The sequence below is a fragment of the Dipodomys spectabilis genome, unplaced genomic scaffold (genome assembly GCF_019054845.1).
Source record: "Dipodomys spectabilis isolate Male_0828 unplaced genomic scaffold, ASM1905484v1 ptg000418l, whole genome shotgun sequence".
Lineage (NCBI taxonomy): Eukaryota > Metazoa > Chordata > Mammalia > Rodentia > Heteromyidae > Dipodomys > Dipodomys spectabilis.
The window spans coordinates 922,479-939,515 of record NW_024871095.1 but is presented as its reverse complement, the minus strand read 5'-3'; the positions used below and the strand labels follow the sequence as shown (position 1 = coordinate 939,515).

The 17,037-nt window shown below is 35.8% G+C and overlaps 1 protein-coding gene across 1 annotated transcript; it reads right to left on the bottom strand.

Moving 5' to 3' along the window:
- Positions 1-6,184: 6,184 nt before the first annotated feature.
- LOC122097215 (kinesin-like protein KIF20B) lies at positions 6,185-7,940 on the bottom strand (the record flags this gene model as incomplete). The annotated part of the gene is made up of 1 exon (XM_042667721.1): positions 6,185-7,940. A coding segment is annotated over one exon (1,617 nt), but the record flags the coding sequence as incomplete, so codon positions are not given.
- Between the last annotated feature and the right edge of the window lie 9,097 nt (positions 7,941-17,037).

The following is a 17,037-nucleotide window of genomic DNA, read 5'->3' as shown; positions in this document are numbered from 1 at the left end:
GAACTGAAAATACAAAACACTGGTAAAAGTTAGTAATGCATTTTCAGACCTTGATGGAAATAGATACATTTTAAATCTACTCACATACTCCATTAGACAAAGCAGTCCACACCAGCGAGGCAAAGGACATTGGCACCTACAGGTATAAAAGATCCCTATGACATAATCATAAGCACTATGGAGAAAAAAGAAAAGATAAAGTACACAAAGTAGTCTGTACCAGAAATATCACAATGTTGTTACACAAAAAATGAAGACTCATTACACTCACTCTTTCAAAACAGGTTTGGTGAAATGAAATTTGGGTTTGTTATTTTTAAACTGAATAGTATGATTCTTTGGAAACGGTCTTAAGCTAAGTCACACAGAAAGCATTAAAGATAATGGAGATACTATTGTGAATATCACAAATATCTAGGCAATAGAACATGAGGTTGCCACATGCCTTGGGCTTTTAAGTAATTAATATTAACCCTAAGGAACATTTGGAAACACGTAAAAATATCTTTGATAAGTTTTGATAAAGTTTTGAACCATATAGAGACCAGAGGCATTGTGGGACATGGTCCCATGGGTAGAAGAGCTTCCTTAAATAATTATTCAGTCAAACTGTTAGCACTGCTGTAAATTCTAAATTCCATATTATTCTTATGCGAAGGAAAAGGGAGAGAAAAGGGTCATTCTATAAACCCCAGGGTGTCTCTTGCCACAATTCTCTTTTCTATGGCATGTAGTTCTAGTGATTGTAGATCGAATTCTTCTATTCTTTAGTAAACTGTAGAAAATGGAAAATAAATTCAAATAAACCACAAACGCGGAACATAAACTCATCCTTAATGTTTTTGAAAGTGTTAAGGTGATTTTACCTTTGTGTTAAGTATAATGGAAGAGATCAGATAAATGTCAATAAATCTCTAAGTTCACATTCATTTAGAAATCCTGCTTCCAGAGCTATTGTTGGGGTGCTTGAGTATGTGCTTTGAGTTCCAAGAGACTTCCACAGTCTTGTGTCCATCTCAATGTTTAAAAAGATCTTCAAATGTAACACCTAATGAAAATCATTTGATAAAAATAATATTTAATTAGACACCAATGGCTGGCAATTGTGATCCTAGCTACCCAGATGGCTGACATTTGAGGATCATTGTTCAAAATTAGCCTGGGCAGGAAAGGCTGTGAGGCTCTGATCTCCCATTCATCACCAAAAAACCTGGGAATAGAGCTGCACCTCAAGTTGTACAGTTCTCACCTTGAGCAAAAAGGAATCTCAGGCTCAGCACTCAGCCCTGACTAGCTCAGGATTAGCAAGCATACACACACACACACACACACACACACAATTGTTTTGATCTATGATACATATATCAGTTGAATTATGGGAGTAAGAAAATGCAGAATAATTCTAAGAGAGATACTAAATAGTAATTGTAGGACTAATGACCTAATGACTTGCAGTGATTGAAAGCTTTGCTGTTGGAGACATCATAATGAAAATGGTCTATTTACAGACAACCTGAAACAACTCTACTATTTGCTATCCTTTGTAAACATAATTTTATCATATGGAGTAGTAGATCAATAAAGACCATAGCAGTATGTATTTTATGCACGTTTTTATTATGAAGGTGATTACAGAGGGGTCACAATTATATGTCAGAGTACATTTCTTTTTGAATAATGTCACCACTTCTCTCACTCCCTGGTTTTCCCTCTTGTTCCTACCCACAGGTTATATAGTTCAATTTCCACATAGAGTCTAATGAGCACCACTGCTATGTATGCTTTTAATTTAATTTAATTTGATTTGATTTTAATTTATAATAGAAGTTTCAAGAGCCAACTAAGACATTAAGTAGCCAGGCACTGGTGGTTCAAACCTGTAATCTTAGCTACTCAGGAAGCTGAGATTTGAGCATCATGGTTCAAAGCCATCCTTGGCAGAAAAGTCTGTGAGACTCTTATGCAATTAAATCACAGAAAAGCCAGAAATGGCAAAAGGGCTCAAATGCTAGCCTTGAAAAATTAGAGTCCAAGACCCAGGCCCAGAGTTTGAGCCTCAGGACCAATCTATACTTCCCCAAACAACAACAACAATAACAACAGAAATTAAGGTAAGTATTTGAAATATTATTATTGTGTGAAAGTAGTGGTCCTCAGATGATGCTCTCCAGGAGGCAAAGACAAAGCTCATTTGAATAATCACTCAGACAGTAGACTTGTTCCAGGAACATTATCAACTCCCTTACTCAGAACTACAGTTAGGTTCATAGCACCAGTTGAGCAAAGATAAAACAGTTGAACCTAACCCTGTGAATATATGCATGTATTTCTATCAGTGAACATCCATAGCCGTTATGAAGAATTGCACTCAGCTAACAAATTTGCTTTGAATAGAATGATGTCATAGCACAGAGAGTGCTTTCAAGACAGTGCAAGTTCCTAGTCAAAGAAATTTAAGACCGTGGCTTGGAATTTGCACCATTTTTCTGACAGGCCTGGGATGTCAACTCAGGGTCTGATTAACTCTCTGGCACTGTTGGGGAGGGGAAACTCACCATCGTTGAAGACAACAATTTCAGACCAGTTTCCAGGGCCTGAATTAAAAAACCAGCACTGGAAAAAATAATATTCATAAATGAGATCTATTTACATCCATGTGTTTACTCCCTATGACATTTATTACCCTTACTTATTTTATATTTATTTTAATTAGTATTATTACATATATAACATTTATTTCATTTATTACATCTTATGACATGGATTTATTTGCATATAGAGTATACATCATACAGAAATCCAGGACTATCACAGAGAAGGAAAAAATGGGTCAAAATTGGCTTTTGACTCCACATATAAACTTTTGGCCATGCTGGGATTTGAACTCACAGCCCACAATGCACAAATCATGAATTGGTCAATTGTAAAACAAAAGCCTTTGGAAAACTGAACTGCCAGCCACTTCTGAGGATCTGTGATCAAGCAATAGTAGTAGCGGATAGATAAATAGATAGATAGATAGATAGATAGATAGATAGATAGATAGATAGATAGATAGATAGATAGATAGATAGATAGATAGATAGATAGTGTAGTTTGCTATGTATATGAGAAAGAATGTGAGGATATTAAATTATATATATTATGAATTATTAGTTATTAAATTATGCCTCCTTTTAATTAAATGAAGTATCATGGTTGAATACTTATTAAACATTCATGTAAAAGTAGTCAGTATTCCTTAATTGGGAGAATCATACCATGGTGCTAGAATGGAAGACATTATCCAATACTTTTTGTGTGGCATTCTGTAAGATAATAATGAATTAACTGCAAATTTAATTGTTACTTTTATACCATTCCATTAGGCATTCCCATGGATAGGAATGATTTTCTTAAGATCTCCTTCCATTTGTAGCTGGCAGTCCAGGCACTTCAACTCCAGGCCTGGGTATTTTACTTCAAAATACAAACCATTTGAAAGACACTGTGAAGATTTCAGATTGTCAGGATGAAAGAAAAGAATGAGAAGAAAAGAAAGCCAAGTGTCAGTGAATCCTACCTGTAATCCTAGCTCTTCAGGAGGCTGAGAGGTAGAGAATGCCAGTTTGAATTCAGCCAGGACAGGAAATTCCACCACACTCTTTATTTCTGGGGGATTACAGGAATAAAAATTCCCATGAAGGGCGCTATGACTCAAGGGCATAGCGCTACCCTTGAGCAAAAGGAGCTCAGGAACATTGCCTAGGCTCATAGTAAAACCCCCGTATCTGCCAATTAAAAAAAAAGCCAGTAACAACATGTCACCCCATGTATGTAGATATGTATTTCTATTGGTGAAGGTCTAGAGTTCCTATGATGAAAGGTATCCAGCTCGGAAATTTGCTTTGAATAGAATGATTTCATAGAACAGAGAGAGTTTTCAAGACAGTGCATCTTCCGGGGCTCCTCTCACTGTTCCCATTGTAGCCTGAGGTTTTCTCCACATCGGGGACTGCTGCAAAAAGTCTTCCTTATTGTTGGAAGAGGCCTCACTCCTGTACAGCTGGGTGATAAAATACTCCTTCTAGGCCCATTAGTGAGGAGTGTGGGTGGGCTCTGAAGGCCAGGAGAAAAAGGCCTCTATGTACCTCAAGCTATCTCTCTGCCGAGAGCTCTGTTATGACATGAAGACTTCATTTGTGCACCTCCTGTGTCCAAGTTCCCTGCACTTATCCTGTCTTTGTTAGAATATGTTCCAGTGCTCAAATAACCTGCTACAATTAATTCAAGGGTCCTCCTGGCAGACAACTAGGGAGCTGAACCTAATGAAATTATTCATTATTGGCAATGATACCTCCCTGGGTTTCCAGAAGCTTGCTAAATCAAAGCACATGTGTAATAATACTAGGCTTCCTGTCATCTAGAGCTGGTGAAACTCATCAGATTTTGAAACTTTGACCTCTCCTAGTTGGGCCCTGGGTGGCTGTGTTTCAGGGTTCAACACAGGACCTGGGTACTGACCATGAGCTCAGAGCAGAAGCTCAGTTCTTTATCATTTGGTGTCACAGATTTACTTCTGGTATCTGTGTGTATATGTGTGTGTGCATGTATGTGTGTTCATATACTGGTCCTGGAGCTTCAACTCAGGACCCCAACCCCTGCAAAGCTGTTGCTGCTACCCAATTTCCTGCCACTGCAACTCAGCAATTACAGTCACAATTACCCTTTCCCTGGTATTTCCTTTCTCTGCTACTCATTTGGCTACCCATAATTCTTATCATCATGGTTCCAGCCACCTGATTCCTGACACCCTTTTCTCTGCTACCACATTCCCAAACAAAGCAAGGCAAGAGTAGGCACAGACAGTTGACTTCGTACTCCTCTTGCAGGCACAATGGGACTTTATTCTTCAGGTATTTATCCTGAGGGACTAACTAGTGGTGGAAAGAGAAGAGGTTACTCAGAGGGGACTAAAATCCAAGGATATCAATTTATAACTTGTTGCTAGGAAAAGCAGTCCCTAAGGTGAAAGTTAATGAGAAAAGAAAATTTGACAAAAATATTGGGGATGATATAAAAGGTTTAGCTTAGTCTCTTGTGTCAGTGATATAAATTATTTTATGACATAGATATGTAACTATTTTGCATTTTAAAAAGTATATGAAGATTCACAATTATGTGGTACTTATATTAATTTATGTAATAGTTGCATATGATCATGTTAATGATATTCAATAGTTTATGCTTTATGATATGCTTATTACTCTGCAATATGAATTGAGCTCTCTAAAAATAAATGGAATTGCATTGTCAAATACTACAAGATTACTGAGGCTAATACCAAAACGAAAGCTGGTAAAAAAAAAAAAAAAAAAACAACGAACAAAGCTACAAGTTTGAAGGGAAGGGGTCAGTGGTAAGGGCTATGATAAAAGAGAAATTCTTCACCATGGAATCTTGGAAGAATAGAATGTGTCTTGTTGAATTACTAGCTTTTTAAACATTCTTAGAAAGCAGAACATGATTTTTGATTCTTGCTTTTTGGAACCTCTTTAATGAGTAGTTAAACAAAAAATGATCGAAATGACTGAAAATCCACTGACATGAATTATTAGATTAACATACTCAAAGTTGCCTTGAGATGCAGGCAGGCTGGATTCATTTCCTATTAAATTAATGGAATAAGCTTCCTTTTGAATGGTTGGACACTCCATGACACTTGTTCCAAAACAAGAAAAGATACTGGAGAGAAAAAAAGATGAAGGAGACTCTAAAGGCTGCTGAAATTAGCATATTTCCCATTTGGACATTAATGGGTTGTTACTACAAAGAATTAGAATTTCATCTTAAGATAATTTCAAAATAGATGTGCTAAAGGATAGCTTCGAAATGTAATATTTAATGTTGTTGGATTACTTGAAGATAAAGGTTTACAGAAAACTTTAAATTCCAGTGAACTGTAATGTACCAATAAACACCTAGAACAAATATAATTTAAAAATTCACCTGTTCAAAGCAAACCCTGGCAGGAAAGTCTCTGAGTCACTTATCTCCAAATAGGGAGTGGCATTGTGGCTCAATTGGGAGAAAGCTCCCCTTGTGCTCAAGAATTCAGGGATATGTTAATACCCAGGCCCTGAGTTCAATCCCCATGACTGACAAGAAGAAATTTTTTTTTTTTTTTTTTTTAATGATTGATTTCTTTATTGAATTAAAATTAGGCTATATAAAACAATTTCTGTACAGAGGGATCAAATGTATCATAATATAGTTATCTGTATATTACAAGTTACAGTCATTATGATTATGAAATTTACATAAGACATTGCCCCAAAAGTTTGTTATTTGGCTATTCTTGTTCGAAGTCGTCGTTTGAGAATCTGGTGATCACTCTCCTTTACTTTCTGCTCCATGAAAATCACTTGGCCAGAAATATCAATAGGAGATGAAATTTCATTTGTGTACAATTTCCTTTTGGTTCTTTTTGGTTGAGACATATTTTCTTTACTTGCTTCTACATTTGAGAGCTTTGGCGAACTCATTGTTTCTATTATCTTCTTTGCTTTTGACTGAAGAATTGTTGGAGAGTGTTGTAAGAAGTCTCCAAATTTCTGTAGTGTTCCTTCTTTTTTCTTAGTGGATAAGTTTACACTAACTGAGGGTGCCTGACTCCGTAAAGAATATGTTTTCTTAGACGATGGACGCATGGAAACCTTTTGTTCCTTTTTGACAGGAGAATTTCTAGGAATTCCTAGGAACTTAGGTGTAGCGTTCTTTTTATTTTCACATTTCACCAAGTCCTCATCCATTTCGCTACTCTTCCTCTTTCGAGCCTTGGAAATCTTAACTGTCACTGGTGTGGCACAACCAGGATGTTTCACTGCCATTTTGTTTGGCTGTAAAGGTGTAAACTGAATCTCTAATTCAGGTTTTGGAAATCGAGTACTGGGTTCATTTTCTGTTGATACTTCACATGAATCGAGAACTAAAGATCCATCCTCTGATGCACTCCTAGGAATTTCAAAACTTGTCGGCTGATTTTCAGTTTCAGTGATGCCAGGTTCTGTGGAACTATTACGTCTAGGCTGGAGATCTGTGGGTGGTTTTTCTATTTCAGAAAGTTCTGATGTAAACTTTTTCAGTTGTTCAATTTCATGATCTTTCTGTGTATTACTGGAGATCAGTGCTTTCAGCTGTATTTCTAAAGCTGTAACCAGCTGATCCCGCTCTTCTCTCCATTTTTGAAGGTCATTATTTTTCTCTGCCAACTGTGAGGTCAGTATTTCCACTTCAGTTTGTTGCTTTAAACAACGCTCTCTATCTTCAGCATACTTCTTCATCTCTTTGTTTCTCAGATTCTCAGCTTCTTTTGCTTGTGTTATAAGCATCATTTTTTCTTCTAGCCATTTCTTTCTGTCAGCTTTATATTTATCTTCAGCTTCCTGTAACTCATCATGAAGCTTACAGAGCTTTATATTAAGGACATCAGAGTTATCCTCATCATTATTTGGCCGTTGATTATTTTTGGTTTCTAGGTCTTTGCATTTTTCCTTCCATTTTTCCAATTCTGTGGTCAGCCAATTAGCTTCTTCTAATCTAGCTTCCAGTACCTGGTCTTGTTCTACTTGAGTTTGCTCTTGTTCTGCCAGTGTCATTCGCATGTCGTTAATAATTTTCTCTTTAATATTTAGTTCTTTGCACATTTCCTCATATTGTTGTCTGGTGTCTTCCATTTTCTGAATACTTAACTGTTCCTTGAGTTGTTGAATAGTTCGTTGTTTCATATCTATTTCCTGTGAATACTGGTTTTTCTTTTTCTCCAGTTCATTAATCTTAAGCCTCTGTAATTTCTCCTCATCGCGCATTACAGATACCTCTTTCTGTACTTGTTCAATTTGCTTTTTGGCATCAACCAGTTTCTCTTTTAGCTCAGCATAATCTTCTTCCTTTCTCTGAAATTTTAAAGAATTAAACCATTAGGGACAGAAGGAGACTCAGTGGAAGAATGTTTGTCTTGCATGAATGAGGTCCTGGGTTAAATTCCTCAGCACCACATAAGCAGAAAAAAACTGGAAGTGGCACTGTGTCTAAAGTGATAGTGCGCTAGCCTTGAGCTGAACAGCTCAGGGACAGCACCCAGACACAGAGGTTAGGCCCCCCTAGCAACAACAACAACAAAAATTAAAGCCTCAAACAGCCTGAAGATATTTTCCAGAATAATGAATGCAGCATTATCCGTTTACATGACTTAGTGAATTGAAACCTAGTTTACCAGGGGAGATGGTGGGCATTTTGGGTGTGTGCCAAAGCCTACAAAATTATTTTGTACTTTCCCAGGGAGGGAGAAAGGAGGAAATGAGGGGGGGGTGTGAGGTGTTTGGTGGACTTGCCCTTTGATTCACTGATTGTTTTCTGGAGTTAAATTCAGAGAAATTCTGCTTGCAATCCTAGTTGCAAGGGGAATGAAGAAGCCATGTCCTGGAAGTGGTTTTGTCCTCTCCTTGGCCTGGTTCTAGCCACCATTGGATAATCCAAGTCCCACTTCAGGACCAAGATGCCTTGAAGACTACTGATCCATTGAGCAGATGGACCTAACCGCAGCCAGAATAGGCAGAAAATGCAATTCAGAGGGCAACACTGGAAATCTACAGCAGGCAGAGATTTTTTTATATATTTTTATTGTAAAAATACTGTACAGAGGGCTCAGAGTTACAGGAATAGGTAATGAGTACATTTCTTATACAGCATTGTTACCTCCTCCTTTGTTTTTCCCCTGCCATCTTTTCCCTCCCCACATCTCCAACTCCTCCCTCCTCGACCCCTGCCTGACACTGCAAATTCATTTTCGACACAGTGTCCTCTACATCTCATTGTCACAATGGGTCAAACTGCATCCCCATTTAACATTCTGCCATATCCCTTCCACTCTCCAAATTACAAATATATATGATATATGATATATATACATATAATATATATACATATATATATATATGTGTATATATATGATGCAGAACACTTGAATCAAATACAGTGGAAACAGGGCTATACCGTGGGTGGATGAACCTACAAGAGATTCACAGAGTGCATTATGAGCATATTAAAAACAAAAGAAAGAAAGGAAAAACCACTTGTGTCTCTGACTTGGGGTACATTTCGCTTAACATCATCTTGTATGGTTATATGTTCTTAGTCTTTGATCTTCTTCGCTTGTCCTAGGCATGTTCTAATCCTTGCAAACAAAGGTAAAACAAGGTAAACCATGGGTCCTATGTTTCTTTGGGTCTGCTTACTTCACTTAATGTAATTTTTACCAAGTCTTTCCATTTCCTAACATATGGAGCAATGTCATTCTTTCTGATGGAAGCATAGAATTCCAATGTGTGTGTGTGTGTGTGTGTGTGTGTGTGTGTGTGTGTGTGTGTGTGTGTGTGTGTGTACCACATTTTCTTGTTCCATTCATCTGCTGAGGTGCATCGGGTTTGGTTCCATATCATAGCTATGGTGAATAATATTGCAATAAACATGGTTTTGTTGGTAGCTTTGTGATCATTTGGGTAAGTGCCCAAAAGTGGGGTTGCTGGGTCATTGGGGAGCTCTAATGGAGTCTTTTGAAGAAATTCCATACTGCTTTCCAAAGTGGTTAAACAAGTTTACACTCCTACCAATAATGTAGTAGGGTTTCCTTTTAGCCACATCCCCAACAGCATCTGTCATTATTACATTTCTTGATTATAGCCATTCTAACTGGAGTAAGGTGCAATCTCAATCTGATTTGCATTTCTTTTATGACTAGAAAAGTTAAGCATTTCTTCATGTGTCTAATAGACATTTTTTATTTCATCTTCAAAGAAATCTCTCCTTATGACTTCAGCCCACTTAGTTTTTGGGCAGTTGTTCCTTTGAGGATTTTTTGTTGGGGGAATTTATGATTTTGAGTCCTAAGTATATTTTAGATATAAACCTTAGTCTGTTTTATGACTCATGAAGTACTTCTCCCAGTAAGTGGGCTTTCGATTATTTGCTATTTATGAGCTGTACCTTGCAGAAGCTCTACTGTTTCATGCAACCCCATTTCTCCAAACTTCTTTGATTTGTTTTGTTTCTGGTTCTCTATTAAGAACATTTTGGCCTGTGCTAAAGAGCCTTGGAGTTTCTCTTATCCTTCATGTAATGTTTTCACGGTGTCAGCTTTTATTTTGAGGTCTTTGATCCATTTTGCCTTACTTCTCATGCAGGCTGATATATATATATATATATATATAGATAGATAGATAGATAGATAGATAGATAGATAGATAGATAGATAGATAGATATAGATATAGATATAGATATAGATAGATATAGATATATATGTATATATATGGATCTTGCTTTACTTTTCTACAGGTGTTTAAAAAATTTTGCCAATACCATTTACTGAAAAGGCTGTCTTTCTTCCATTCTATTTTTTTTTAGCTCCATTGTCAAAGATCAAGTGGCTATAGGGCACTTGGTTCATTTCTGAGTCTTCAGTCCTATTCCATTGGTCCTCAGGTCTGTTCTTGTGCCAGTACCAAGATGTTCTTATTACTATGGCTTTTCACTATAGTTTGAAATTGGAGCTGATATTGTTCCAGTGCTGTTCTTTTGGCTAAGGACTGACGAACCTACAGCCAGCAGTATACTTAATGGTAAAAAGTTAAAGTCATTTCTTATAAATTCAGGAAAGAGATAAGTATGTCTGCTCTCTCCACTCCTCTTCAACTTAGTATAAGAATGCTAGCTGGGACAATAAGACAAGATGCAAAATTAAAGGGAATCCAAATAGGGGAAGATGAAGTAAAACATACAAGATGACCAATGGAATAGAATTGAAAACCCAGAAATCAATCTACAGACCCATAGGCATCTAATTTCGATAAAGGAACTAAAAAAAAATAGAATGGAAGAAAGACAGCCTGTTCAGTAAATGGTGCTGGCAAAATTGGTTAACTGCTTGTAGAAAAATAAAGCTAGAACCTTATTTATCACCCTGCACCACAATCAACTCCAAATGGATCAAAGACGTCAGAGTCAAAGCAGACATTCTGAAAATACTGCAGGATGAAATAGCAGAAACCCTAGGTCTCCTTGGCACAGGCCGAAATTTTCTTAATAGAGATCCAGAAACACAAAAGATCAAAGACAAATGGGAAAGATGAGATTGCATGAATTTCAGAGCTTCTGCAAGGCAAAGGACAAAGCTAGCAAGATCAATAGAAAGACCATGGATTGGGAGAAGATCTTCACTGGCCATACAACGGACAAGGGTCTCATACCTAAAATATATTTGGACTCAAAAAATTAAATCCACCAACAACAAATCCTCAAAGAAACAAATGCCCAATTAATAAGTGGGCTAAAGACTTAAAGGGAAACTTCTCTGAAGAGGAAAGAAGGATGGCCAATAAATACATGAAGAAATGCTTAACCTCTCTAGCCATAAAAGAATTGCCAATAAAAACAACATTGAGGTACCACCTCACCCCAGTTAGAATGGCTATAATCAAGAACTCTAATAACAACAGATGCTGGAGGGGATGTGGACAGACGGGAACCATACTACATCATTGGTGGGAGTGAAAACTTGTTCAACCACTGTGGAAAGCAATATGGAGGTTCCTCAAAAGACTCCTCATAGAGCTCCCCTATGACCCAGCAATCCCACTTTTGGGCATTTACCCACATGATCAAAAAGAAGACCATACTAAAACTACCAGCACACCTATGTTTATTGCAGAATTATTTACAATAGCTATGATATGGAACCAAACCAGAGACCCCTCAGTAGATGAATGGATCAAGAAATTGTGGTATATATACACTATGGAATTCTATGCTTCCATCAGAAAGAATGACATTGCCCCATTTGTTAGGAAATGGAAAGTCTTTGAAAAAATTATATTAAGTAAAGTAAGCCAGACCCAAATAAACAAAGTTCCCATGGTCTCTCTTATTTGCAGTAAATAGAATATGTCTCTGTCAAGCAGAATAGGACAGATAATTTGATGTTAGGGAAATGAACCCTAAGATATGTATTCAAATGTTTTTTTTTCTTTCATGAGATTGTTTCTAACACATTTATAAGATCATTTCTTTGTCACTTTGTATGTGCCTCCCCCATGGTATAACCCCTGCTTTAACTGTATTTGATGTCGGTATAATTTCTGGAGGGGAATGGCAAATACAAATCATTTAACTAGGGATACAGGTGGACCTATTGCAACAATGAGATGTACAAGTCATTATGTCAAAATTGAACTTTACAACTTTGGTTGTGGGGAGGAGGATTGGGTGGCGGCGCAAGGGGAAGATGGGAAGAGATGGATCCTTGAATCAAAGTAGGAGGCTACAACGCTTCAGAAGAAATGTACTCATTATCTTGCCCAGGTAATTTTAACCCCTCTGTACAGTATTTTCACAAAAAAAATAATAAATTTTTTTAAAAAAGAAGAAAACAAAACCTGAAGATGACATGATCTTGTATTTAGTGGACTCCATGGACTCCACACCCAATTTACTTGAGCTGATCAAAAACCTTGGCCAATTAGCAGAATATAATTTTGTTTCAATAAAACCAACCAAGAAAGGAATAAAAAATAAACAACAAAGGAATACACAGTTGGAAATTTGGGCTAATTTTGTCATTATGTTTTGAGAAGTCAAGTTCACTATAAAAATGCAACTCATATATAATGCTCAGTTGTGTTTAAATTGTTGTCTTAATTACACAACATTTCTGCATGCAAAAGAGCTTATGATTCCCAACCAAAAATTTGAAAAGTTAAGCATCATTCTGTTAGATTCCAAAGAAATGATGAAGGATTACAAAAGTTTAAGCCTGGAGAAATAGGAAAGTTCATTTAATGTAGGACTTTGTTGACCTGGCTAAATTAGAATTTAGATTTAAAATAGATGTTTTTTTGTTTGTAATTTAATATTCTATAGGATACTACAAAATTCTTTTCAAGTAAAAGATTTAATTTACAAATTCACAAATGATTCTGGCATTAATTGACTAGAGCAGTTTTTCAAGTGAGGTATAATAAGAACTTAGTTAATAGATAATCCCAACAGTTCATGTGTAAAATGATAATGTGAATAATCTAGAAATATTGCCAACAAATTGATGATATTAATTTATAAATATAGAAAAAGAGCAATCTTTTGAGACTTTGGTGTAACATGGTATGAAGAGCGTAATTGTGTGACATCCTTTTTTTTTCTACCTATACATAACACAGGAAGAAATTTCCTTAATTATGTACCTCTGTATACAATGAGAAAAATGCTAGGTTTGAGGTTTTTGTTTTTTTTTTTTGTTTTTGTTGTTTGGTTTGTCCTAGGGCTTAACCTCTGGGTTTGGGCATTATCCCTGAACCTGTTTTTGGGCAAGGTTACTGCTCTACCACTTGAACCTCAGTGCCACTTGGGTCTGGCTTTTCCTTATGAGTTTATTGGAGATAAGAATCTAAGGAACTTTCCTGCCTGGGTGGGCTTTCAAACATGATCTTCAAATCTTAATATTAAGATATACAGATCTCCTGAATATCTGTGATATAATATATATATATATATGTAATAAAAAACATAAAATAAAAATAAAAATAAATAATATTTGCAAGTGTTCTGATCTCAAGAATACCACTGCGGGGAAAATGATGTAGCAAAGTTTAGTGTAGTATTCTTTCCAAAATAGGAAGGGCATCACATTAGCAGAAGTGTAGTATTTTTTCACAATAGTGATAAACTAGTCATGATGTGAATTTAGGGAATTTAAGGTGCACCTTACAAGTTGGAAACTGTTGGGCTAGGATGACTTTACGGCATAAAAACTTGGGATTGACTGTCATAGAAATAATCGCTTACTCTGATGAACAAATGTTTACTCTTATGGAATCATTTATTGGAAGTGGCGCTGTTGCTCAAGCGGTAGAGCACTCACCTTGAGTTGCAGAGTGCAGGGACAGCGCCCAAGAACAGAGTTCAAGCCCCACGACAGACAAAAAAAGGAATTAATTATTATAGATACTTCATAGTTTTATCTTCTACAATAACGTGTCTATTTTTTCTGTTGACTTTTAAATATGAAGTGCCTCATTGAAAACTGCATCTATTGCAGAATTAAATAAAATGCAAAGAGGTACTATTTTGAATGTCTCTGGTATGGCATGTTCAGAATTTGAAAATGAGTAGTTAGTAGTCATAGGAATGTTGAGGAACAGATATATTCTGTCCTCTTAACAATTAGGCAGTTTTCAAAGTTAGGGATTTCCATACAATTGAACTGTTTTCTGCTTTAGTATAAGACAATACTAAAATGATGTTTTTTTCAAAATAATGGCAAGTATATTCTGAAAATATTATGTAGTTTGATAACATTCCAGTTGATGTCACTCTGATAAAGAAAGAGCTAATTCAAATTAGCAGCCAAAATGTTCATTTTTAAAAGATAATACATATAGAATAATACTATAAAAATACAGTGAAATTATATTTTATGTAGCTCATTTTTAACTTAATTTTATTGTGAAGGTGATGTATAGAAGGGGTTGCAGTAATTATAAGGTATTGAATATATAACATGTCAAAATTTTTACCCCCTCCCACTTTTTCTCACACTTTCCCTTCACCCCAATACCCCTCACAAATTGTAATGTAAATATCCAACATGTTGTCCTGTGAGTGTGTCTATTGTATTGGTTTGCCTTTTGTCCTTTGTCTCGCCATTTTATTGTTCTGCTTCCCTTGCCAAATGAAGATAAATGTACATACAACACACAAGATACTAAAATCAAATTCAACAGTGGACAAACCATAGGGGAAAACAAAAAAGAAAAATTAATCACATAGTACATTAAAAATAACAACCACAAAGAAAAACCTCTCTTTCCATACCTAGGAGTTTATTTTGCTCAGCATCATTTTATATGGTCATTTATACATAGCTATTGAGCCATTCTGCTCATCTTCTAGGACTATCTAAGATAATTCCTAGTTATTACAAATGTGGGAAACCATAGAATCTGTTTCTTTGTGTCTTGCTTATTTTTCTTAGTAGGATTTTTCCAAGTCTTTCCATTTCCTTATGAATTGGAAGCATAGACTTTCTCTGTACATATATAAACCACATTTTGTCAATTCTTTCATCTACTGAGTGGCATATTGGTTTAAAACATGATTGCATGTAAGTATCACTTAAGACCATTCAAAAATGACAGATGGCACCTCACCAGATATACTAATATCATGATTTCTAAGTAAGATAGTATTTTATGATGGTACAAGTGTTGAGATATAGGATGAATTTAAGGTCTATATTGCACTGAATTAGGCAGGAAGATATCCAATACATGTAGGATAAAAATGGTAGTGACAAAATATTTCCCTTGAGAAAGATATAGGAGGCTGCCAGAAGTATGAAGTAGTTCAGATAATTCTGAAGAATATAGAAATGCAAGCTAAATTATGTCTCCTTAAATAATTGTTATGTAAGTGGAAGGGCAAAAGAAGGGTAAGAGAAGAAAATAACTGACAGCAGATCATTGTCCCAAGTTAGAGTATAAAAAGACATAATCTATAACTTCTAAGTTAAAATGAGACCAATATAATCCGTCCCACTTAGTTTAGGTACATGCAAAATATTTACTTGGCTTTTCTCTACTTAAATGCTCCAAAATAAATGAACACTTATGAGAAAAGTTATGTGATTGCCATTGCTTCAACTTGAACACTAACTGTGATCAGCCCTCTTTTTCTCACTTTGCACTTGGAAAATAGTCCCTAAGTTGATGATGTTGTGGCTGATTAGAGTCAGACTAAGGGGCCTCTACTTATACAATTATCCCAGAATAGTTTAAAGAAGTTTTCTGCCCAAGATATCCAACTACGTTGTCTGAACCTGTACTTTGAACACACCCTCACACCTGAGCACATTATTTGAAATTATACTTAAGCTTTCCTTGGCACATTCTACTTTGTGACTTTGTCTTCTTTGCACATTCTTTTTGAGTTCAGAATTGCTCTATTTCCATTTCATCTGTACAAACTCCTAAGAACATTGTTCAACTACCACTTCTTGTTTGTACATGCCCAGTCTATGAATGAAGGTACTCTGTCCATGTTAAGTAATACGGTAATACTCAGCCTCTGAGGAGAAAAGTTCCACAATATAACTCTATGCCCACATTAAAGGATGTAGAATTTAAAGCATTTTCAGACAAACAGTAATATTAGAATTGAAAGGCTTCTTAGGGACATTATCCTGGAGTTCATTAGTTTACCCAGGAGAAATATAAATATCCACAAAATCTGGAGCTATTTAGTAAGTAACCGAATTAACATTAGATCCTAGATGTTGTGTTAATACAAGTTGGGATTGTATTATTGTTAAATCAGAATGCTTCACTTCTTGACAATGTGTATGAGAAAATGAAAGAAAGGCATTAAAGCAAAATATCTTATCATTATAGGAATTTAATCCTAGTGGTGAGAGTAATATCAGAACTTTTCCATTCAATAAAAGCTTGAAGTTTATAAGATCATTTTCCTACATATAAGAATTTGTGTCAGGTTGGTTGACAGGGTTATTTCAGCATGGAGATAAACCTAACAAGAATTTGATTTCAATAGTGTATATGACAGTTATGATGTGTCAATGGCTATTGAGGCATTTTCTATTCTAAAGAGGAATCAATTCCAGGAGCCTTCAGTCAAATCAGTAAAGCTGTATGTTCAACCTAATACTTGGTGTTACTTTTACTACATTTATAATGAGTAGGCTGATAAGATATCCAAACATATCTAAATATATTTCAATAAAATCCCAAACTGATATGGATAGGTGGGTCACTAATTGGAACTGTAGGAAAAATTAGGTTTGTCTGTGCTGTAGTTCAATCTATAGTCTCCTGGCTAAATAAAGTTTTCAAAAATATTCACAGAATAACAATAAGAAAAGTTCATGACTGTTATATGTATATAATATTTCTAAGTTCAGGATTAAATCATTTGTTCCCAACATTTAGAATCAA